The following is a 24,899-nucleotide window of genomic DNA, read 5'->3' as shown; positions in this document are numbered from 1 at the left end:
CTAAAATCTGGAAAGAATCATACTGCCATGCCGAGAGCTGGGTGAGTAGCCTCTCATTTACACTCTGCTCAGGATGGAGGGAGGGAGCCACTCTGGGAGGGAAGTGAGCCTCCTTTCCATCATCAGGCGCCTGTAGGCACGTGCCTACAGTGCCATATGGTAAATCCAGCCCTGCATACCGTATTTTCCGGCGTATAAGACGCACTTTTTCTCCCCCAAAAATGGGGAGAAAAAGTCCCTTCGTCTTATACGGCAAAGGCAGAGAATCCCCGACTTACGAATGCCCGCCGATAGGAACCGCGACCCGCCGCCACGTCAGATTCCCTGCACTTCCCCTCTATGTGCTGCTCTGCCCCGCGTGTGTGTCCATGGCTCCCGCATGTGGTCCGCTTTCTGCCAACAAACCGTGTGCATGTCTGTAAACGCTGCCGCCACGTGTGCATATGTTCCCCCTGTGTGTTCCGCAACTGCCCGCTTGTGCCCCCACTTGAGTCGTTGCTTCCCCCCGGTGTAAATAGTTGTACTGCGCTCATATTATCTAAGTCAGTGTCTTCTGCGGGGATCGGCGACTTGTTTTCACTTCCGCCCTTCAACTCTAGTTATTGCTTCTGCTGCGTCATCAGCAGATGCTTTCACTAGGGGGAGCCGCGTGTGTGAAGACAGGTCTCCGATCCCTACAGAAGACACTGACTTAGGTAAGATGAGCGCAGTACAACTATTTACACCGGGGGAAATCGGCGACTCAAGCGGGGGCACAAGCAGGCAGTTGCGGAACACACGGGGAACATATGCACACGCGGAACATATGCACACGCGGCGGCGGTGTTTGCGGACATACACACGGCAGTTGTGGACCACCCAGGGAGAACATAGAAAAAGATGGGGGGGAGGGGGGTTGGTTTGAGGACATGCATGGGGAGGTACACTGTAGGCAGAATGGGGACACCTATAGACAGCAAGACACACACTAGGGACATAATGAAGACAGCAGGACACATACTGGGGACATACAGGGAACACCTGAAGACAGCAGGACACACAGGGACATACTGGGAGCAGCAGGGGACATACTGGGGACAGCAGGACACACTAGTAACATACTGGGGACAGTAGTATACACACTGGGGACAGAAGGGGACAGATAGGGGACACAGGAGGACACCAATTAAGGGAGAACATCTACAAGACGCTCCTGGAACATGGACGCACCAGGTTTAGCATATTTTTTTTTTCCTTGTTTTTTGCCACCTAAACTTTGGTGTGTCTTATATTCCGGAGCGTCTTATACGGCGAAAAATACAGTAACTATCTATATCTTTGCGTTGTCCAGGGTGGTGCAAATTTGAACGCTATTTGTACAGGAAGCAGCTTGGCGTTTGAGCAATCCAAAATCAGCTACACCTGCATTCATTTGGTCCGGTTTCAAGATGTATCGGATTAGAAAATGTTGCATTTTATTTGTCTTCTCTGCTCAGGTATGTAGGGGTATTTACTGCTGATATTTTCCAGGAATTAGTGTTTCAGTCTCTGAAGTTCAGGGTCTGTGCTGGGCATCGTGGGTAGACAAGGGTCTGTTGGGTAACACTATTTGACATCAATTTCTCCCACTCCTCTGGTGAGCATAAATGACTATCTGGCTGATTCACAAATTGTTCTATTGAATTACCTCACCTTATTTATTAACCTCCTTAGCGGTAATCACGAGTTCAGCTCTGGGTGGAAAAAAACATGCCAGGAGTGGAATCCCCAAGCAAAGCTGTGTATGGCAAGCACCGATGGGGGAAGAAAAAGTAGTACGCGGTCGTGCTCCAGACTCCAATATACCTGTGCACTACAGGTATCTTCCAAAATGCATTCCAATGAGTCAGCACCAACCTTAGTAAAATATCTCTTTTATTTGTAAAAAATTAAAAGATCATGATGAAGCAGACAGCGACAGCTCCGCTGTTTTGGGCAATCTGCCCTTTCTCAAGCCGTATAGCGTAACATCAATCTCCAGAAGAGAGGAGATTGAACACAAATAAAAGAGCTATTTTACTAAGGTCGGTGCTGACTCATTGGAATGCATTGAGGAGTGGAATCCCCGAGCTGAACTTATGGTAGCTGCCGGGAGGTTACTGCAAAGTATAGCGCGCAGCGGGTGTTTAAACTAACCTCCAGGGGGATCCCAAAGTCGGCCGCCATTCTTCTTCCTCTCTTCCGTGGCTCTGCTTCCCCCTGATGAGATCGCTCTCTGTTGTCATGGCGACAGTCGCAATCTCACTATAGGGTTACAGCGCCACTCGTAGAACAGAGGAAAAACTGCAGCGCTGGATCCCAGGGAGAGGAGTCTGTGCTGAGCTGCTGCAGATCTCCCCAGCAGCATGATTTTTTCCAGGTTTTAGGGTCTGAAAGGGAGCAAAAAAAATGTACCGCTTTTAGACCCTTATGCTGGGACTACACGGGTCGATTCTGAGCCATTTAGATGGCTCGATAGATAATTTCCGACATGTCCGATCTCCCGCCCGATCGTTTCCGTGCTCGATTCTGCATGGCGGAGAATGGGATTTTGCTTTAAACAGAAAACTCTGCTGGCAAACTGATGCTTTTCCTGTTATATACATGTCAGCAAGGTTATCAAAATAAAAATATTTAATGTGACCTGGACTGTGCCCAATGCAGAGGCGGCCATAGGCCTGTGCAGCCGCACAGGGGACCCATGTCCTCTAGGGCCCATGAAATTGCACCAGTCAGGGGCTGATTATCCTCTAGGCTTTTCCAGATATATTTTTCTCTGAAACTCAAGAGAAACAATGATAATAACGTGCCCCAGTCATATACAAGTTTCAAATGTGTGCTACATTAAAGAGGTACTGTAACATCAAAGACAACTCATTGCCAGCAGATAGCCATACCTAATTTATGGGGGAAACCCCAGTATTTCCTCATATAAAGCCAGCATTTTGCTGGAATTTCACCTTTAAATGCTAAGCCACGCCCCCTCCATGAGTTTCCTCCGCGGATGTATAAATTAGTTGTGCGCACTGCCCCCTGGGTAGTGACATCACCAGCAGTAGTTGGGAGAGAAAAAAAAACTGTTGTCCTCACCGTCATCAAGGAAGGACATGTGCAGTTGTGCACGAGGGGAGGCAGAAGCAGCCGATGTTGCAGCCTCAGCTGCTGTGACAGATCTTCCTCCTCTCTGCCCCCCTGAATCTGCGCTGCCACTCTCAGCTCCACGTCCTGCAGATCAGCTGGTGTGTGTAAGGAACTTCATCGGAGCTGGAAGCCCTGTGCTTTCAGCACACACTTCCTACAGCTCTCCTGCAATCTCTGTGTTATCTCTGTCCCATCTGCCTGCATCTCCGGTGAACTCACATGGCAGGCAGAGCAGAGATAGAGCTACTGAAATGGAGGGCTGTAGAAAGAGCTGATAAGGGAGGACTTCCAGCTGGGATGAAGTGAGTAAAACAAGCTGATATGGGAGAGGTGGGGGCTGCAAGGCTGCACAGCTACCCATAGTAAACAACACATTCTGACAAATGCAGGCTTCTGCTTGTTTGTTTCCCCTTCTGCAGTCATTTGTCTGTGGGTGTTGACCTCTCCCTTTGTAAAGACATACCTTTAGCACAATCCTCCTCCTCCCCAACCCCCTACACTACAGGGGGTCCACTCAGCACTGTAAATATTCTGTCCAGAAAAAAAGTCTTTTTCTTCAGTCTTGAAAGACTGACAACTAATGCTAGGTACACATGATGCAATTATCTGCCAGATTTACAGTCATCGATTATTTCTGACATGTCTGATCGGATTTCTGATGGATTTCCAATAGAAGTAAATGGGAAATTGATCAGAAATCAGATTGGACATGTTGGAAATAATCGATCCGACAGAAAAATCTGTCAGAAAATTGCAACGTGTGTACCTAGCATTAACCAGCTGGGCGGTATGGACGAGCTCAGCTCGTCCATCACCGCCGGAGGCTGCCGCTCAGGCCCTGCTGGGCCGATTTGCGCCAAATAAAGAGCAGCACACGCAGCCGGCACTTTGCCAGCCGCGTGTGCTGCCCGATCGCCGCCGCTCTGCGGCGATTCGCCGCGAGCAGCGGCGAAAGAGGGTCCCCCCAGCCGCCTGAGCCCTGCGCAGCCGGAACAAAAAGTTCCGGCCAGCGCTAAGGGCTGGATCGGAGGCGTCTGACGTCAGGACGTCGGATGACGTCCATGACGTCACTCCGCTCGTCGCTATGGCGACGGTGTAAGCAAAACAAGGAAGGCCGCTCATTGCGGCCTTCCTTGTTTATTCTGGGCGCCGGAGGCGATCGGAAGAACGCCTCCGGAGCGCCCTCTAGTGGGCTTTCATGCAGCCAACTTTCAGTTGGCTGCATGAAATAGTTTTTTTTTAATTTAAAAAAAACCCTCCCGCAGCCTCCCTGGCGATCTTATCAGAACGCCAGGGTGGTTAAGGTAGCCATATCGCTTAGAGAGGGTTTTGTCTCTTGGTCGAATCTGCCCATCATTGCTAGCGATATGGCTACCTTAATGCTAGGTACACATCTGTCAGCTGCCTATACACCACAGAGCGATTTCCGATCGATTTCTGCATGAAATCTTGGGAATTGGCCGAGCCCACCTTGTCCACCGCCTCTCCACTGTACATATGTATGTGTGTGTGTAATGTGTAAATGTGCATTTATACATTACCTGTCCTGTGTTGCAGTGCCCGTGCATTTTCCAACACTCTTCTGCTTGCCGCATAGCACGCCAGCGTGGTTTATGCAGCTAATAGAAGAGCAGCAGAAGACAGGCGGGCACCCGCAACACAGGACAGGTAATGTGTAAACGCGCACTTACATATTACGTACATACACATTGTGGGAACAGCGCCGGGGTTTCATCGCATTCGTCGCTCTTGCAAAATTTCGTAATTTCATGTCTTCTACAGAAACAAAGTTATTTGAATTAACAAAATGGACATAATTTCATTTCTCAGGCCCGGGGCACACCAAAACCCGCTAGCAGATCCGCAAAATGCTAGCAGATTTTTAAACGCTTTTTTTATTTTTCTGAGGCATTTTGCGGATTGCTGCTGCGGATTTCAGTGTAGTACATTTCATATATTGTTACAGTAAAGCTGTTACTGAACAGCTTCTGTAACAAAACCGCCTGGCAAACTGCTCTGATCTGCTGTTTTTCAGAGCGGTTTGCGTTTGTCCTATACTTAACATTGAGGCAGAAACGTCTCCGCAATCCAAAAAATGCCTCACCCCGGGAGAATTAGTTTCTGCAAAACGCCTCCCACTGTGGTGTGCACACCCCTATTGAAATGCATTACCCTAGCGTATCCGCAGCTGCAAGCTGCTGCAGAAACACTCAAAAAGCCGCTCGGTGTGCCCCAGCCCTAATAGTAATTATGCACATTTAGGTAATGACTAAACTCAGGAAAGACACTCATCGATTGCAATTAATGATAATGCAAAGGACCCTACACGTGCTGTCGCTTTAAATGTATCAGGAGGCTCTATCTGCAGCCACTTCTAAGACGTGCTCTTTGGCCCAGTGCACACCAAAAACCGCTAGCAGGGGTATGTGTGCCCCTGCTAAAACGCCGCTATAGAGCGGCTTAACGGGGGTCCCTGTCCCCCCAAACCCCCTCCGTGCAGCGGGGGAGCGCTTCCTGGTTGGGGCAGGGCTAACCGCCGCAGCCCTGCGCCACGCGCGTCTGTCAGCGCGTATCTCCGCCTCTCCCCCGCCCCTCTCAGTCTTCCTTCACTGAGAGGGGCGGGGGAGAGGCGGCGATGCGCCGCTGATAGACGCACTGGGAGGCAGGGCTGCAGCCGTTAGCCCTGCCTCCAGGAAGAAGATTACCAGCGACCATTTTACGACCAACTTTTGCGGGGGGTGGGTTGGGGGTGAAGGGACCCCCGTTAAGCCGCGGGATAGCGGCGTTTTATAAGACCTGAAGCGAGATTTAGTCTCGCTTCAGTGTCTCTTTAAAAACGCTCATGAACCGCTCTGGTGTGCACCAGCCCTTTGTCAAGGTGCATTTAGTGATCATGACACTTGGTTTTGCAATATCTGATGATGCAAAGGTCCCTGCAAGTGCTGTCGCTTTAAATGTATCAGGAGGCTCTGGACTGGAACACAATTTCAAGAACTGAAGGATTTTCGTGTTAAACACAAAATTCTGATTTGCTTGTGTTAAGTAAATGATCCTACTTATGAAAAATCTATTGTAATTACAAAATTCCCCATAGACGCGAAATTTCATGTAATTTTGTGAAATTTGCAAAATTTCTATTATGGCCATAATCTTAATTTCGCGAATTACGCGACATTTCGCGTAAACGTAATTAGGTCATTGCGCTCCTCACTATTCTCCATTCATTTACCCTGCTACAATTACTTTACTAAAACTGCTTTACAACAACCATTCAATTTTGTTTGTATATACAAACTACTTTTAGCCTCCTTCAGCTAGTTCTCTAACTGCACTTCTCTCTCCACACATGCATTGGGCACCTTCAGATGACATCAGTCAGTAAAAAAAAGGTGGTTACAACCTTCACTGTATAACAGTTACAACTACTGGAATAAAGAAAAAAATAACGGTTACTCTGCCAGGAGTAAAAATGGTTCGTCCCAGGCATTTTTACTGGACATCGCTGAGAGGATTTTTTTTCTGTTTACAGTTCCTCTTTAATACAGTGCCTACAGGATGTGACGTAAGCTGGCCATACACTGGCCCGATTTGCCGCCGTTCGACAGCAGATTCGATCATTGGGATCTAATCTGCTGCCAATCGTTCGCGCTAAACGCACCCGCCGATCCGATTTCCTCCCGAAATTGGATCGGTCCGTCGATTGCGCCGTGCAGGAAATTACCATCGATCGCCCGCGGGTAGGGAGCGCGTCGCTAGCGGAGGCCGATCTGATACAGGTATACAACATTACCTGACGCTGGCTCCCGGGCATCTTCTCCGCGCTGCACCGCTCTGTTCCTGCTCCATCCCAGCGTACATTAAAACTTCCTGTGTCACTCCAGTGACCAGGAAGTTCAAATAGAGGGCGCTCTATTTGAACTTCCTGGTCACGGAGTGACACAGTGTATGCTGGGATGCGGTGCGGGGTGCAGCACGGAGAATAGGGCCCGGCGCCACCTTAATGTAATGTATACGGGGGGGGGGGGCAGGCGGCAGGAGCAGCTCAACAGATTGTGATCGGTTTCAGGCTGAAATCGATTCACAATCTGTCTGCGGTAAAGGCAGCCATACGATCCCTCTCTGATCAGATTCGATCAGATAGGGATCTGTAAGTTGGTCGATCTAATGGCAAATCGACCAGTGTATGGCTACCTTTAGTCTCATGTACTTTTATCCTGTCGGCATTATCTGGATCCAAACATGACCACCTGTCATGACAACGCCCACTCGCTTCACTTAATTTGCACAGGGGCCCATCGTTGGCTTTGTCCGCCACTGGCCCAATGATTTCATATTTAGTTTTGAAACTTCAAAGTACCCAAAAAGCAATTTAAATGAATGATTTAGAGGTCAAATAAAATCACTAAAAATTGTAAAATATGCATGTATATGTATAAAATGTACATTTGTTCCAGAGTAAAACCCACTGTAAATTTCTTTTTCCTACGACTCTGTCACTTACAATAGGTTGTAAAAATGTAAAAGGTTTTGGACTAGTCCATTTCCTTATGGGGGATCTTCGAGTTTTTCTTTATATCCCAACCCAACCTACATTTCCAATCTTACCCAGAGGTACACACCTAGCCGCTCACTCCGCTCCTCCAATGAACTTCGCCTGACTGCCCCCCGCATCACCCAGTCCCATGCACGCCTCCAGGCAATGGTGTAGCTAAGGAGCTGTGGGCCGCGATGCAAGTTTAACAATGGGGCCCCCCAAGCATTCTATACATAGCATTTGATACGGCGCACCAAACCTGCCAATGGCAACTACAGTGTCTGAGGTGCAAGAAGGGGATGGGGAACAGTCTATTAATGATGATCACTATTCAAAGTATTTATAGAAGTGATTATTATGAGCACAGGACCAATAGAGAGCTAATACTGTGGTTGAGGGAGGGCCCAAGGGCCCCGATGCATTTGCAACCTCTGCAACCCCTATTGCTATGCCCCTACCTCCAGGACATCTCAAGAGCTGCTCCAACACTATGGAACTCCCTACCTTCCCCCATTAGGGTCTCCCCCTCCTTCAACATCTTCAAGAAGGCCCTCAAAACTTGCCTTTTCACTCTGGCCTACTCTTCCCCCCCCCCCCCCCCCTATTAGTGCTCTAACCCGCAGCAGCTGAACTCTGGTCCCCTACCTTTTGTGTCCCCACCTCTCCCTCTAGATTGGAAGCCTTCGGGCAGGGTCCTCCTCCTTATGTCTCCTACCTGTTTACGCACCTCCATTACCATACACCCATCCTATGGATCTGAGTGAACTCTTGAGTGAACTCGACTTGCCTAATATCCATGCTCCCATCTCTAAGCATTGTACGCATACTGTGCTATGTGATCTGGTTTTCATGTTGTCTCAGGGCTGGTGCACACCAGAGCAGTTCTGGAGCGTTTTTTAAAACGCCTGCAGGGGGAAAACCGCTTGGCTAATGAAAGTGAATGGGATGGTGCACACCAGAGCGGGTCGTTTTTTCCACAAACGCAAACTCGGGGGCTGCAGCATTTTTAGATTTCTGAGGCATTTCTGCCTCAATGTTAAAGTATAGAAAAGTGGAAAACCACTCTGAAAAACGCTAGATCAGAGCGGTTTTCCAGGCTTTTTTTGTTACAGAAGCTGTTCAGTAACAACTTTACTGTAACAATATTTGAAATGTGGGATAACTAGATTGAAACTGTGGGGTAACTAGAAATCACTGTTCACCTCACCATCCCCCCTCCCCCCAAAAAAACATTGGAAGGGGTAGGACGTTAGACTATGACTATGGCAGCCGACAGAGTGTAGTAAGTCCTTATGTAAACAGCTTGGAGTGCCATTATCTAATTTTAAAGTACATTTTTTAGTTCAGGTTTTTCATATGGTTACATACCAGCAAGGAAGGCCTAGGTAAGGGTGATTAAAGTTTGGCTTCAGGAATAAATGTAGCCATTAGAAATGGTATAGGAGGCTGGGCTTGGTTGCCGCTGAAGAACACATCTGTAAGAGCTAATTGATGAAACTTTTACCCAGGGGTCACCATATCTACATGAGACAATTATTTAGGGCTGGTGCACACCGAGCGGCTTTTGTCGCGTTTTCAGATCCGCTTGCGGATGTGGAAACGCTTGGGTAATGTATTTCAATGGGGTGGTTCACACCAGAGCAGGAGGCGTTTTGCAGAAACGCATACTCCCAGGCTGCAGCATTTTTTGGATTTCGGAGGCATTTCTGCCTCTATGTTAAGTATAGGAAAAACGCAAAATGCTTTGAAAAACGCCAGATTGGAGCGTTTGGTGTGCACCAGCCCTGTAAGTTTATTTAAAGCTTACACTAAATATGCACAACAGAGGTGTAGCTATGGTTTTCAGCACCCGGGGACAAAGACAATGTTTGTGCACCTCCCCCCACCGGGCAAAAAGGGTGTAGACATGCATCAGAATGTGGGCGTGATCAGGGGCGGACTGACAACTCATGGGGCCCCCGGGCAATAGGAGATTATGGGGCCCCCATACCAGTGTTTCCCACCTTTCACGTTATATTTTTACAGACTAAGATATAATAATTTACTGACAACAGTAAATATGTTATATTTTATACTGATAAAAAGCCCTGCACCGCGCTTAGCGCGGTGCACCAAAAAATGGGTGTGGTCACGCAACAGAATATGAGTGGGGCAAAATATACATGACCTTAGCAGTGGTGTAAAAGGTCTGCCGGGGAAGTTTGAACTCTGCCATAGTGTTTCCCCGCAAAATACATGTAATCTGACAGCATTTCACCAAAAATCCATGCAATTTGGCAGAGGTTCTTCCAAAATACAGATAATATGGCAGTCGTTCCCCCAAAATAGACGTTATCTGGCAGCAGCGGTTCCCCCAAATACACATAATTTGGCAGCAGCTCCCCAAAATATGCATAATCTGGCAGCGGGTCACTGAAAATACATGTAGCAGCAGTGGTTCCCCCAAAATACACAGAATCTGGAAGCAGCAGTTCCCCCATTATACACAATCTGGCAGCGGTTCCCCAAAAATACACATAATCTGGCAGCTGTTTCTCAAAAAACACTTAATCTGGCAGCAGCAGTTCCCCAAAAATAGTTAATCTGGCAGCAGTTCCCCCAAAATAGGTGCCCCCAGTATAGGTAACCAGGTCAAAAGGTATCCCCAGTGGAAGTAACCAGGTCTATAGGTTTTCCCAGTGCAGGTATCCAGGTCTATAGGTGTCCCCAGTATAAGTAGCCTAGTCTACAGGTGTCCCCAGAATAGATAACCAGGTCTATAGATGTCCCCATTTAAGATAGCCAGGTCTATAGATGTCCCCAGTTAAGATAGCCAGGTCTATAGGTGTCCCCAGTATAGGTAGCCAGGTCTACAGGTGTCTCCAGAATAGGTAGCCAGGCCTATAGGTGTCCCCAGTACAGATAGCCAGGTCTATAGGTGTCCCCAGTACAGATAGCCAGGTCTATAGGTGTCTCCTGTATAGATAGCCAGGTCTATAGGTGTCTCCTGTATAGATAGCCAGGTCTATAGGTGTCTCCTGTATAGATAGCCAGGTCTTTAGGTGTCCCCAGTATATGTAGCCAAGTGTATAGGTGTCCCCAGTATAGCCAGGTCTATAGGTGCCCCCAGTATATACAGCCAGGTCTATAGGTGCCCCCAGTATATGTAGCTAGGTCTATAAGTGCCCCCAGTATATGTAGTCAGGTGTATAAGTGCCCTCAGTATATGCAGCCAGGTGTATAGGTATCCCCAGTATATGCAGCCAGGTGTATAGGTGTCCCCAGTATATACAGTCAGGTCTACAGGTGCCCCCAGTATATGTAGCTAGGTCTATAAGTGCCCCCAGTATATGTAGTCAGGTGTATAAGTGCCCCCAGTATATGCAGCCAGGTGTACAGGTCTCCCCGGTATAGCCAGGTCTATAGGTGCCCCCAGTATATGTAGTCAGGTGTATAAGTGCCCCCAGTATATGCAGCCAGGTGTATAGGTCTCCCCAGTATATGCAGCCAGGTGTATAGGTCTCCCCGGTATAGCCAGGTCTATAGGTGCCCCCAGTATATGTAGTCAGGTGTATAAATGCCCCCAGTATATGCAGCCAGGTGTATAGGTCTCCCCAGTATATGCAGCCAGGTGTATAGGTCTCCCCAGTATATGCAGCCAGGTGTATAGGCCTCCCCGGTATAGCCAGGTCTATAGGTGCCCCCAGTATATGCAGCCAGGCTTGTAGTGTCTCCAGGAGGGGAGACAGCCAGTGAAGGAGGGCGATTTGCATAAAAGGGGAGAAGGGGGGAGGTTCCCCCCCTTCCCTCACCTTGGGGCCCCCCTTCCTGGCTCTCCCCTCCAGAATCTGTAAAGTGTCCGCGCAGCGGGTAGCGGCTGACAGCGGGCGGAGACTTACCGCTGTTCAGCCATCGGAGGGAGCGCTGATCTGTGTGCCACTAGTCTGGGCTTGAGAAGCCCAGACTAGTGGCACACAGATCAGCGCTCCCTCCAGTGGCTGAACAGCGGTAAATCTCCGCCCGCTGTCAGCCGCTGCGCCGACACTTTACCGATTCTGGAGGGGAGAGCCAGGAAGGGGGGCCCCAAGGTGAGAGAAGGGGGGGGAACTTCCCCCCTTCTCCGCTGCTCTGCCCATCGCCCTCCTTCGCTGGCTGTCTCCCCTTGTGCTCAGGGCTCTCTGGCGGGCGGCGGGCCCCCCCTGACCACGGGCCCTCGGACTGTGCCCGAGTGCCCTAATGGTCAGTCCGCCCCTGGGCGTGATCATGGGTGGAGACAGATGAACAAATGCTGTTTAGATAGCCACATGTGCCCCCTTCCCCCATTTAGATAGCCAGATATGCCCCCTATAAATAGCCAGATGTGCCCCCTTTAGATAGCCAAATGTGTCCCCCTTCCTCCTGTTTATATAGCCAGATTTGCTCCCCTTCCTCCTGTTTATATAGACAGATGTGCCCACTTTTCTGCTGCTGTAACATTTCTGCACTCCACTGCAGATGGAACGAGAGAAGCAAGGGAACTTCAGGCAACAAGCAAGCTGTCTCTCACATGTGTGGGGGTGCAGCAGCTGTGCTGAGCACCCTCACAGTGCTGCGCCCGGGGACATATGTGCCCCTTGCCCACCCTTAGCTACGCCTCTGTTGCACACACAGGCTATGTTGGTGTTTCCAGTCAGGATGGAGCTTGATCCTGTGAGACTTCCACAAGTGACAGAGCCCTCATAAGAACACAGACCTGCTGCTACACTCACAGCAAGTCACTGTGCAAACAACAGATAGTCACTGGGACATATGTGTGCCGCTCCCAGCTGCTACTCCTGATCTCACTATGCTGTCCTGTCCTTAGGCTGGGAGCACACTTGTCTGTTTGTGTGTTTTCCTGCACAGGAAAACCAAGAACCAAAGTTATTCAATTGGATAGGGTACATTGGAATGTATTTTCCCCATGCATATAAAACTGACAGCAGTGAAGCACTGGGAGCATTTTCTCTCTCAATTACATTAGCTTCTGTGATAAAACATGCATGCTTTCACACACAGACACACATGGGGCTTGATTCACAAAGCCGTGATAACTCCTATTGCGGTCGCGATAGCGTTTTCGCGGGAAAACAAGATTATTTTCACGCTACAAAAACTTTTATGATTCCTTATCAGTGCCTGAGCAGATGTAGTCATTAGAACAATTGTGCAGAGAGCAGAAAGCTTTTTCTCTCTGCACCCTTAGGGCTCTTTTACACTAGCTAACGCCTGCACCCATTATGAATCACGACATGACGTCCAGAAGTTGCGGTTCAACGCATATCAGCGGCGCTAGCTCTAATTAACCCGACAGGAAAATGCTTGCGCTGTACGATTATAAGCTCCCAAATGTGTTGCAATGTAACGCTCTAGAACGCTTTGTCTAAATGTGAAAGGCAACATGAAAGTCAATAGATTTTCACGTTACATTTCTTACTGCCTCCTAGGTGTGTTCTGTCAAAACGGACAGCTCCTAGTGTGAAAGATCCCTGAGGGCCAGTTTCCACTAGACACATTGCTATGCCGAAACCGCAGCGCAACACAAAGAAACTGCAAACCAATTCACGTCAATGGGGTAGCTTCCATTGACGCGAATTTACCTACACGATCCGGCGCGATGTGACGGAAATTACGGATAGCATGCTGCACTTTTCCACAGCACACATCCGAGTTCCCATAGCTGCCGACGGGAAGCCGCATGACTGCATCCGATTGTACGGAAGACAACCGGAAGTACTTGCGGAGGGATGCAAGGCGGAGATCGCCTCGCATCCTAAACGACAGTGGAAATGGGCCCTTAGTCTCTCAAGGTAGGACTGCCTGAAAATGTCTTTCTAGACAGCTCTGCTCTCAGCGCCCCACCCAGGCTACTCCCTTCATAGTCCCCCTGTATCCCTGTAGGGTCTATTGTTACGCCACTGGGAAAGGACAAGGGCACATATGAAATTCATTTTTTCTTCTGAGTTTTCTCCTATGTGATATTTTTACACCTTAAATGCTTTTTAAACCACCAGCAAGCAATTACTCAAAATAATTTTTATACTACTTTTTCACAAAATTTTACCTGATTTTTTCAGTTGTAAAATGCTAAAGTTATTTTAAAGAGAAAATAAAAAGTATCTCCTAGGCTAGGAGATAACTAAGGAGAAATAGTTAATTGCATATGGGCCTAGGAGAGATAGTGAGCTGTGGTTGAAAATAAGAACTAATGACTGTTCTGTTGGAAGCCGAAATATTCTGCACTTCCTTCCCTTTTCCCTCTCAGCTAAACTAAAACCAAGATCCTTCTACAGTCCCTCCTTCTCGCGATAAGTCATGTATGCACAGCCGCGAAGTTCTTTCCTCTGCTCAGGACAGCGTGTCCTGGTCCCTTCCTGTGATTGGCCTATGTGATATCGCGGTACTGCAGTGTGTGCTCCCGGTTTGCGTGTGAGGGAGGTGCGGCCATTTTGTTTGCAGCGCTATTGTGATCGGAGGTGTGTGCAGCGGGTTCGCGTATCCGGTAAGTGAGCTAGCTACTGCTGCTGTAGTAAATGAATGGGCACGGTTTAGTCATAGCAGGCAATGGCGGTGCTGCAAGCTGCTCTGCATAGAGCTTGTGCATTGCCATGCATGTCCAGCATAGAGCTTGTGCATTGCCATGCTTGTCCAGCATAGAGCTTGTGCTGCTGGCTGAGGGAAATGAGCCTTCATGTACAAATCCTAGTAAGCATGTGCCACGTGTATTTGTATAGAGCAGGCTGGCAGAGATACTTTTATGACGTGTATGTTGTGAGGACGTTTATATAGTTATATGTATGTACGCGCTGCTGGCATATGGTGGGATGCTTTGCAAGGATACACGTAGGTATTTTACATCCTTACTGGAAGGAGCTCACAACTCGAGGTCTGTTTATATAGATGTCGATCAGCTGATCTCCAGAGACTCTGTATTTATGCTGCTGTATTGCCTAGTACACACACCATACAATTTTCTGAGTAAATTGTTCCTGATTATCATCATTTCAATTTTACTTTTCCTACCCTTATTATATTTTTGCCCCTTGGGAGCTACATAGCTTTGGGAAAACCGAGGAAAACAGGTAAAAAAAGCTCTGTGAATCATACCCAATATCTCTGGTGCATTGTCTTCTGGTCATTTCCTGCTGAGTAGAACAATGCCTAATTGCTAGGCAGCTACATGGTTAGATAAATTCCAGCATGTTGGAAAATATCTATCTGGTAGGTAAATCTGATTCTGGGAATACACTGCTCGATTCTAATGTTGGGCATACACGGCTCATTTGTGCGCAGGAATCGAGCCGCTGGCTCGATCCAGGCGCGTCCACGCGGGCGCCCGGATCGATTCCCGCTCGTCCCTGCGGGCACTTCCTTATCTGCACTTAGTTTCTTCCATTGTCTGCCCGCATGGAGCGAGTGCAGTATCGATCTGGCGCGGTGATCGGTCACGTCGGTTATTATCAATCGAGCCATCAGCTGCTCGATTGATAATAAAAAACCGAGCAGTGTATGCCCAGCATAAGCCATTAAGATGGCCCGATAGATAATGTCCGATCACCGGTCGATCATTTTGCTGCTCGATTCACCATTGAAGTTAAAAGAAAAAAAGATAAGAAAAACAAGCGGATGATAACCAGATCAGGTGCAGAATCGAGCGCCAGAATCGACCCGTGTATTCCCAGCATAACAGAAAATTGTATGGTGTGTACCTAGCTTAAAGCCTCATCTACACGCGTAGATGAGGCGGCGATGTGGCTTATCAATCGAGCCGCTGATGCGGCTAGATTGATAAGATCCGACAGGACGGATCTCCCCACCACCGATTCCCTGCTCGCTCCCCGCGAGGGGACAATGGCAGGGAATCGAGCGGAAGATGAGCGGGGTATCGAATCCGGCGCGCGAGCGGGGACGCGGAAGAGGCGATCCGGCGGCTAATCGAGCCGCCTGATCGGAGCCTCATCTACCCGTATGGATGAGGCTTAAAGTCTGCCATATGCTAGACTTTATCCTGACGTGCACAAAGGATAGATCAATATCAGATCAAAAAGGGATTTATCACTGCTTAAACACTGCATATAGATTTTTAATAGATCTCAGCATGAAATCTTTTAAACATCAAATACCACCACTTCCTCAGGTGTCCCCCCTGCTAGTGCTGCTCCCCGGGGCGCTATGCAGAGTATAATGCCTCGTTCACATCATACGTGCTGCCATGTGCATTTTGGCAGAGCGTATGATGTTCAACACGCAAGAACGGCAGAAGTGCATAGTCAGCACTTCAGCCTTTCTCATGATAGGTGCTGCGCAGCAGTGCGGTGCACTATCTCAGAGCTGCATGCATTTTTTTAGGAAGTGCAGCACTGGCCCATTCACTGAAGTGAATAGTATCAGCAGCGCAGATAGCATGCGATCATATGCATTGCGTTTTGATTGCACTGCCATCTGTGTGAAATGATGTGAACGAGGCTTAAGTGCATTCACACCTTCCCAGTAAGAATGCTCCTTCCTCATTGCTGCTGTCATCTCCCGATGCCCATAGTGACCCTGTAAGTCTGTGGTGTACGTACTGGAGTGCATACATAATGCCAGGTCACTACAGGCACTGGGAGATGACTCAAGGGAGGTCTATCTTGAGTAAGGGGGTATGGTCCCCTGAAATGTTGATTCACTTTGATCCTCATTTTTTTCCTCCAGTGCTTTGGGTAACTTTGTCCATTATCATTGTTTGATTTCAGCAAAGACCACACAGCACATTCACTGGGTTCAGACGCCACCCTCGCTATTGGTTACTACTATTCACTGTACTGGTTGTTACCTTTCTGTAAACTGTTTGCTTGCTACATTGTAAGACTTGAAGGCTACTTACACACCAATACATTGCGTTTTAGGGGACGTTATGGTCGCATTACGTGCCCCTAACGCAACGTATGGTGGTGTTGAAGTTGGACTTCAGATTGAGCTGCGTTATGCAGCTCTCAAAGCAGCCGCTCCAGGTTAGTGATAGGAAGTCCGGATCTTTTTAAGGATTCTGATCATTTGAATCGGATCATTGAAAAGATCCGGATCTTTGAACCGAATCATTTGAATCATTTTACTAGGGAAGCAGACTGGGGGTGAAATGACTAGCAGGACAGGACTTTCCCTGCACTGTACATTCTGTATGTTCCTGTTTCTTCCAGACAGACATCCACTGTGAACCGAATCTTTCATTGTGATGATCCGGATGATTCGACTCACAAAAAAGATCCGTATCAAATCAACAATTCGTTCATGATCCGGACAACACTACAGTCCTACCAGGAGTCTCTGCAGTGCAGTGAATATTAATTAGCCATGTGGCTGGCTGCGGAGGAGGAGGGGAGACCTCCTCCTCCAACATTACTGAGCATGTGCAATAGGCCTGAACGATAAATCGTTTTTGGACCGAAATCGCGATCACGGAAATGACGATTCCGTGATCGCCATAGCAACGATTTTCACCCCCCTCTGTAGCCAGTCCAGCAGTACCCTCTCCCGCTCTATGCAGCGGCGGTGCGCGGCGGCTTAGTGCCAGTGTTTACACTTGCCGTGATGGAGGCGGCTCACTCTCTCCACTAACTTTAGAGTGCAGCCAATCAGCGGAGCGGGCGGCAGACTCCGCCCGCAGGCTCTCACACGTGTCGCCGCAGGTCACTCCTCCCAGCATCTCTACAATATTAGCTGGGCGGGCGGCAGACTCCGCCTGCACGGCTGTCAATTACTTCTTGTTACGAGCGGCAGACTCCGCCCACCCCTCTTACACTCCGTCCCAGTGGCTTACTCCTCCCAGCACCCCCACATCATAAGCTGGGCAGATTGCACGCCGAGTCTGCTGAAAATCACTTGTCAGCAAATAATCACTATTGTGTCACTTTTTTTTTTTTGTGGTATGAGCGGCAGAGTCTGGCTCTTACTTGGCGACTCCCTCCTCCCAGCACTTCCACATCATTTGCTGGGCTGGCGGCAGACTCCGCCCACATGCAAGTCAATCACACTAACATAAGCAGCAGACTCCGCCCACACCCTGTCATTCAAGTTTTGTATCACCTCTGTCACTCTGCACATTGTGTCAGCGTGATAATGATGATGACTGCTGTGGTGTGACACTGTGGTGATCTTTCTGCAATCTGCAAAGCTGCAGCGGGGGCAGTAAAAAAACTTTAAGGGCCTGTTTCCACTGGCGCGGAAACCACGCCAAATCCGCAGAGTTACCCTGCAGGCAAATCGCACAGGGAAACTCTGCCGTAGGGATGAATAGTGCCGCCAGCCGAATCGCTTGCGCTAGCGATTCGGCCAGCATTTCCATCTGAAGTTGTGCGGGAGGCTGCAAATCCCATAGCCTTGCATGGCACGGCTGATGGGATTCGTCTGCGTACCCGCAGACCCGGAAGTGCCGCCGCGCGTCTCGCTGACGCGTGCGGCACAAGTGGAAGCGGGCCCTCAAGAATGTTCATGCAAGACACATGCATGTTTCATATTAATAAATTTAATTGAAAGCAATTCTTATTTCTTGCCTTTAATTTTCATCACCGCATTTTAGATTTATAGCTATTTGTTTAGATAAATTCACATAATGCAGTAACCTTTATAAACATGACAGAAAATGACATCATACTATGAATTTGATAGTATGTTTGTGATTTTCTGTCAGTGCATGTTTGTAAATGGTATTGTACTTTGAGAATTTAGTGCAAAGGCTCAAATTGAAAAAAAATCGTGAATCGAATCGAAATCGCAATTTCTGTCAGAAATCGTGCAATTCAATCTTTTCCTAAAATCGTTCAGGCCTAATGTGCAAGCAGTCTAACGCTGCTTAGCCCAGTATAACGTACAGCATGCAGCACTTTGTTTAAACGTGCTGCGTTACTATATAACGCAACGTGGGCACTGTGAACAGCACAATTGATTTTACAGTGCTGTGAGTTAGGCTGCATTACTGAATGCTGTAACGTTGGACTTTAACGTCCCACTGTGAAACCAGCCTAAAGTGTGTCTAAAGGCCCATACACCAACTAGATTAAAGTCGTGTGAGGCAGCCAATAATGACCACCTCTTCTGTTAATCGGGTGTACACTGACCGTCACCAGGCAAACTATTCTCTAGGTGGGTCATCTCGGCCAAGCGACGGCCAATAGATTGTTTTCTTTCCGTGCCAACCATATGACCCCACGTCTGTGCCGCTCCATCGGCATTACACATGCCCTTCACTCCAATTTCAACAGTATGTATCGTTAGACTGTGGGCTAATTACGTATCTGTACAGCCTCAGTTCAGCCATGTTGCTTGGAGGGGTCAGGTCCCGATCTCCATTGGCTGACATTGAACAAATGCATCTACTGGCCTTATAATATAAGAAGCCTTTATTCTTACAATATGTGTGCATAGATTTTGTTTTAAGCAACCCCCTAGGACAGGGTGCTTTTATTAAAGCATTTAGATTAATCTGTGGTGTATATAAATTACATATATTAGAAAAAACAGTAACCAAATATTGCTCCTTCCCTTTAGGCTACCCTACTTCACCGAAGGGCTACCCCTTCAATGTCTGTAAAATGTCACTCTTAAATGGAATCTGAAGTGAAAATATGATTTGTATGTGTAGTACATCTAAGAAATAATACATTAGCAGCAGAGATATGAAGTCTAAAAAAGAGCTTACCTGAGCTCCACAGGTCGCAGAGAGCTGTCTGAATCTGAGTCTTCTTAGGCTTATTATCTCAAATGTCTGTCAACTGTATTTTGTGTTTCTGCATAGTGAAGTTCAAAAGTTAATTAGCCTACTCTGTGAAATCATTTAGAATACTGAGTTTAGTGTGTAAATTGCAAATATTACAGAATGATACAATGTTATAAAAACCTATATAACTGAAATTAAAAATATGAGACTATTTACCATCTACATAAAAATATTTTAAATGGACCTCCCTCTAAACGAGGGTTGTAACTGTTGGTAACTTTGTGTGGGGGTGGGCAGCGATAAATTAACTTGCCTATGGGGGCTGCTCCATAGCTCCCATCTCCAATAAGGTGTCCATCTTGTGGCCGTACTTCAAAGGGACCACAAGTCCAGAGCGTTCCTGGGGCTGGTGTACCCCGGGGGTTGTGCTGTTCCTAGCCCTGCTACATGATGGGAAACGAGCATGCCCGGCCCCTAATGCATTCTGGGAGATGTATTATTTAATGAATACATCTCCTGACATGCAGCAGGGCCAGGAACATCACCTTGAATGTGATGGACTCGTGGCCCGTTTGAAGTACTGCCGCAAGATAGACACCTTGAGCAGCCACCGTAGGTAAATTTACAGCTCCCTCCCTCACAAAGCCACCATCATGTAGGTGGTGTTCAGGTTGTGTTAGGATGCCTATACAATTTTTCCCATTGATTCCCAGCAGATTTGCTCACTGTGATGGAAGCTGATAGAAATCAATGCTCCAACCTGCCAGCCCGATCAATTTCAACCAATAACAAATCGGGCTGAAACTATCGATCTGCAGGAGGTAGGGAGCAGAGGTAGATCAACGGCCCATAGCGCTGCACTGCATAGCCGATGCAGTTGAAAATATTTTTAATCCTGAATTCTAATAAAAATACAAGTACAGTTTAGAAGGATTCAATCCCTTTCCGATCTGAGAGAGTTTGATTTTTATTTATTGGCTACATTGGGTGCCCATCTATTAGTGTATGGGCTCCATAACAGACAATAGGTCTGGAATGTTAGTGTTTTACTGATGGTAAATGGGTTAATCGCAGTGTTCAAGATAGGTAAAAATGGTGCTTGCCTCCTCCAGCTAATAACTCATGCAGTATGGTTGGTACTCTCTTACTTTTAATAGCAACTGTAATCCAGACGGCATAGCTTTCGTTTTTTTACAAGGTTAAAGTAAGCGTTTTGACTTCAGTGGTTATATTAAACTTTTAATAAAAATATATATACATATGTCTTTTTTTTTTTTTTTTTTTTTTTTTTTTTTTTTTTTTTTTAGATCATTAGACAGCACAGCCTTTGTTCCACCATGGCTGACATCAAGAATTTTCTTTATGCTTGGTGTGGGAAAAAGAAAGTAACTCCCAACTATGATATCCGGACTGTTGGTGGCAAGATGCGCCAGAAATTTCAGTGTGAGGTAATTGATTTTTATCACTGTCTGCATGCTTTTTTTTTTTTTTTTTTTTTTTTTTTTTTTTTTTTTTTTTTTACCCGATTCTGGGAAATGGGACCTACCATATTTGTTGGATCATAAGACGCACTTTTTCTCCTCCAAGTGAGAGGTGGGGGAGAACGTGCATTTTATGGCACATATACTACATTCGGACCTGTGCCAAAGTGTCCCGCCACTGTGCTATTGCAGCGGCGTCTGCAAATACCTTTCCACCACCCCCATGCCCCCCCCCCCCCCCCCTCCTTCTGATCTCCACAATCCAGTCGTCAGGCATTCCAATCCAGGCTGAGGAGGAAGATGGGGATTTGCCAGGAGGAGGAAGATGGGAGTCAGCCGGGGGAGTCCATTAGGATTCATGCTTGCTTCTTTCTGGAACAGAGGTGAGGCACAAAAGGGTCTCCACTCCCTAGCTGGTGCAACGTAGCAGAACCAGACTCTGCACTGGCAACTCCTGCTCCTATAACTTCTTGGTCCCCAATTTGTGACGTGGGGTACTGACTTCGACACTTCCGGAGGCGGGTCCTAGAAGTACCGCTCAGCCAATCGCCATCTAATGCAGGACCGGCAGCCAATCCAGAAGGGGGCGTTGTAGCCTCGCATCACAGATGGGGTACCAGGAAGTTATAGGAGCCAGAGCTGCCAGTGCAGTGTCTGGTACTGCTATGCTGCACCGGCTAGGGAGTGGAGACTATTTTGCGCCTCACCTCTATTCCAAGAAGCAAGCATACCTCCTCATGAACTCCCATCTTCCTCCTCCCGGCGGATCCCTCAGCAGGAAGACAGAAGATGTGATGGCCTTGTGGGCTGCTGGGGACGGATGTCACAAAGACCAGATGGGTCACCCCTGTAATACTCCCTATTCCGCATGTGATTGCCTAGCACTGCCTGTGTGCCCATGGGGGAGGCGAGGCGGCAGGTGCAGGCCAGTCTGTGTGCCCAGTGAGGGGACTGGTGCTGGGGGATTTGACCGAGCAGGGCGGCACAAGCTAGTGTGTAGGAGGGTTTAGCGAGGGCAAGCATGATCTGAAGGTTAGAGAGGTAGCTTTCAGGATCAGGTTACCTTATTTGTGACAATACACATACAGCAGTACTAATCTATGTAGATGTCATATATTTCGTATATATTTATGTACACACATGAAATATACAGTACATATGGGGAGCGGAAGCTATTCTGGGCCACCTGCCTACATACCCTGGGATGGTCCACAAGACTCCACTGCACTATGGATGCACCAGGTTTAGAATATATTTTTTTTCCCCCTGATTTTTATACTCTATACCTAGTTGCGCCTTATGGTCTGGAGCGTCTTCTGGTCCAAAAATATGTTAATCTCACAAAGAAGCACCCCGCATTCCATTTGGTAACCTGCATGTCATTTGAGATATGTATAAATATATCCATTTGACCGTTATCGTACATACACAGCAGTTGAGAGCCTTTGCACAAACGGAAAGGGGAGGAGTTGGGTGCTGTATGAATGGCAAGAATTACTCTCACAATATAGTGGTCTTTGCCAGAGTGCTGCCAACTGCAGAAAGTATAGAAAATTACAGCAATCACAGCAGAGATAGCATGGACCGGTGAATACATAAAGGATACCTGAGTATAGGGGTATGGTTATACTGAATCCATATACCTCTGTGCGTTGTCTGTTCCTTTCCTCTTTTCCACAGGTTCCCATAATCGCTTCTTGAAAAGCAGGCTTGCTTTGATCTCTCCTACCACCCTCCTCTTCCCTGCCTCAATCATTCCCCTTAAAGGATAAGGGTGAGAGAGATCTGGAGGCTGCCCTATGTATTTCCTTTTTAAGCCATACCAGTCGCCTGCCTATCCTCTGCTTCTAATACTTTTAGCCATAGACCCTGAACAAGCATGCAGCAGATCAGGTGTTTCTGACATTATTTGTCAGATCTGACAAGATTGGCTATATATCAAAGGTCAGCGCAGGTTTAGAAAGTCATTATATGTAGGGAATGGTAAATTCTTCACCACAATATATCAAATGCTCAGAGGTAGATATCCGCCAAACATCAAAACTAGAAAAGGCTTACCAGCTCCCAACAACCCACATTATAAGGTTGTAAAATGGCTCAGGTCACAGATAACGTCTAGGGAACATCAGACGTCGTGAAGATCCAGTACACATCCGTATGGAGGTAAAGTTTCAGGACTGTATATAGGAAAACAAAAACGGCAATATCTAAGCGTAACCCGTTTATTTAGATAAAATTTCTTTAAAGGGCAGTAGATAAAAAAACGATAACTCACATACAGGGCCCATAAACGAGGAACCCCGGAAGATTAACGCGCATGTAATGGTCAATCGTAGATCAATAGACAAGGGTGCCGCCTGTTACCTTCCTGACCGGTTTCGCAGTCTTGCGTCATCAGGGGAGAACATGCGGCAGGCACCAAATTTATAGCTTTTAGTCTGGGAAAAGAGGGTGGGGGTGAAAGAACTTCCTCAGAAGGGCATCACTAATCAAAGTAGGAAAGTGTCACCAAAATGTGTAAATAAAGTGAAAAACAGAACAATATGTAAATAGCATATTAATAGCAAAGAATGGTGTAAAAAAAAATATATCAGTAGTAAAAACAAGATTACAAACAAAAAACACCTAGACTTTTGAAGATCAATAGGCAGCTTGATTACTCTAGTCTGCACAGGGAGCAGAGCAGGGGGGGGGGGGGGGGGAGGGAGGGAATATTGGAACATACACTTCCTCTCTACACACAATAAGGAAGTGTCTATTGGGACATACAGGCACCCCTGCATATCAGCAGAAGAGGCATATAGAACACACAAAAAAAGGATGCATTTCCACACAGTGGTAAAATAGTGCAATGGTCAAGGGCTCAGACTACGACACAGGAGACCCGGGTTCAACTCCCGGCTCCTCCAGCCCAAAAAACCACACCCATCAAGCAAGGGACTCTCGAAGACGAGGGGAGAGTCACATGGGGCACAAAAACGGCCCCCAATTTTAAGGGGGGGAAAAATAAAGTAAAAAATATATTAGTTAGCACGTAGCGCTTTTTGCGCTTTTACTTTTTTTTTCCCCCCCTTAAAATTGGGGGCTGTTTTTGTGCCCCATGTGACTCTCCCCTTGTCTTCGAGAGTCCCTTGCTTGATGGGTGTGGTTTTTTGGGCTGGAGGAGCCGGGAGTTGTACCCGGGTCTCCTGTGTCGTAGTCTGAGCCCTTCACCATTGCACTATTTTACCACTGTGTGGAAATGCATCCTTTTTTTGTGTGTTCTATATGCCTCTTCTGATATGCAGGGGTGCCTGTATGTCCCAATAGACACTTCCTTATTGTGTGTAGAGAGGAAGTGTATGTTCCAATATTCCCTCCCTTTTTTTTTTTTTTCCCCCTTGCTCTGCTCCCTGTGCAGACTAGAGTAATCAAGCTGCCTATTGATCTTCAAAAAGTCTAGGTGTTTTTTGTTTGTAATCTTGTTTTTACTACTGATATCATTATATTTTTTTACACCATTCTTTGCTATTAATATGCTATTTACATATTGTTCTGTTTTTCACTTTATTTACACATTTAGGTGACTCTTTCCTACTTTGATTAGTGATGCCCTTCTGAGGAAGTTCTTTCACCCCACCCTCTTTTCCCAGACTAAAAGCTATAAATTTGGTGCCTGCCGCCTTTTCTCCCCTGATGACGCAAGACTGCGGAACCAGTCGGGCAGGTAACAGGCGGCACCATTGTCTATTGATCTACGATTGACCATTACATGCGCGTTAATCTTCCGGGGTTCCCTGTTTATGGGCCCCGTATGTGAGTTATCGTTTTTTTATCTACTGCCTTTTAAAGAAATTTTATCTAAATAAACGGGTTACGCTTAGATATTGCCGTTTTTGTTTTCCTATATAAATTCCTGAAACTTTACCTCCATACGGATGTCCACTGGATCTTCACGACGTCTGATGTTCCCTGGACATTATCTGTGACCTGAGCCATTTTGCAACCTTATAATGTGGGTTGTTGGGAGCTGGTAAGCCTTTTCTAGTTTTGATGTTTGGCGGATATCTACCTC

The 24,899-nt window shown here is 47.2% G+C and overlaps 1 protein-coding gene and 1 long non-coding RNA gene across 3 annotated transcripts in view; one reads left to right on the top strand and one right to left on the bottom strand.

Moving 5' to 3' along the window:
- LOC137521000 (uncharacterized) overlaps positions 1 to 22,232 on the bottom strand; it is a 155,285-nt gene extending 133,053 nt beyond the window's left edge. For both annotated transcript variants that reach the window (XR_011021987.1, XR_011021986.1), the window contains exons 1-2: positions 22,132 to 22,232; positions 19,347 to 19,434 (exon numbers count right to left, since the gene is read on the bottom strand). This is a non-coding gene — a long non-coding RNA (uncharacterized lncRNA). The remainder of the gene's footprint in view (positions 1 to 19,346; positions 19,435 to 22,131) is intronic.
- Positions 14,096 to 24,899, top strand: part of DHX9 (DExH-box helicase 9) — a 64,835-nt gene continuing 54,031 nt past the window's right edge. The window contains exons 1-2 of the mRNA XM_068239678.1: positions 14,096 to 14,171; positions 20,672 to 20,812. Coding sequence (XP_068095779.1) covers positions 20,702 to 20,812 — 111 coding nt within the window. The 5' untranslated portion in view covers positions 14,096 to 14,171; positions 20,672 to 20,701. The remainder of the gene's footprint in view (positions 14,172 to 20,671; positions 20,813 to 24,899) is intronic.

Source organism: Hyperolius riggenbachi, chromosome 6 (assembly GCF_040937935.1).
Source record: "Hyperolius riggenbachi isolate aHypRig1 chromosome 6, aHypRig1.pri, whole genome shotgun sequence".
Lineage (NCBI taxonomy): Eukaryota > Metazoa > Chordata > Amphibia > Anura > Hyperoliidae > Hyperolius > Hyperolius riggenbachi.
The sequence above is the reverse complement of the archived record's forward strand: the minus strand, read 5'-3'. Positions and strand labels throughout refer to the sequence as shown.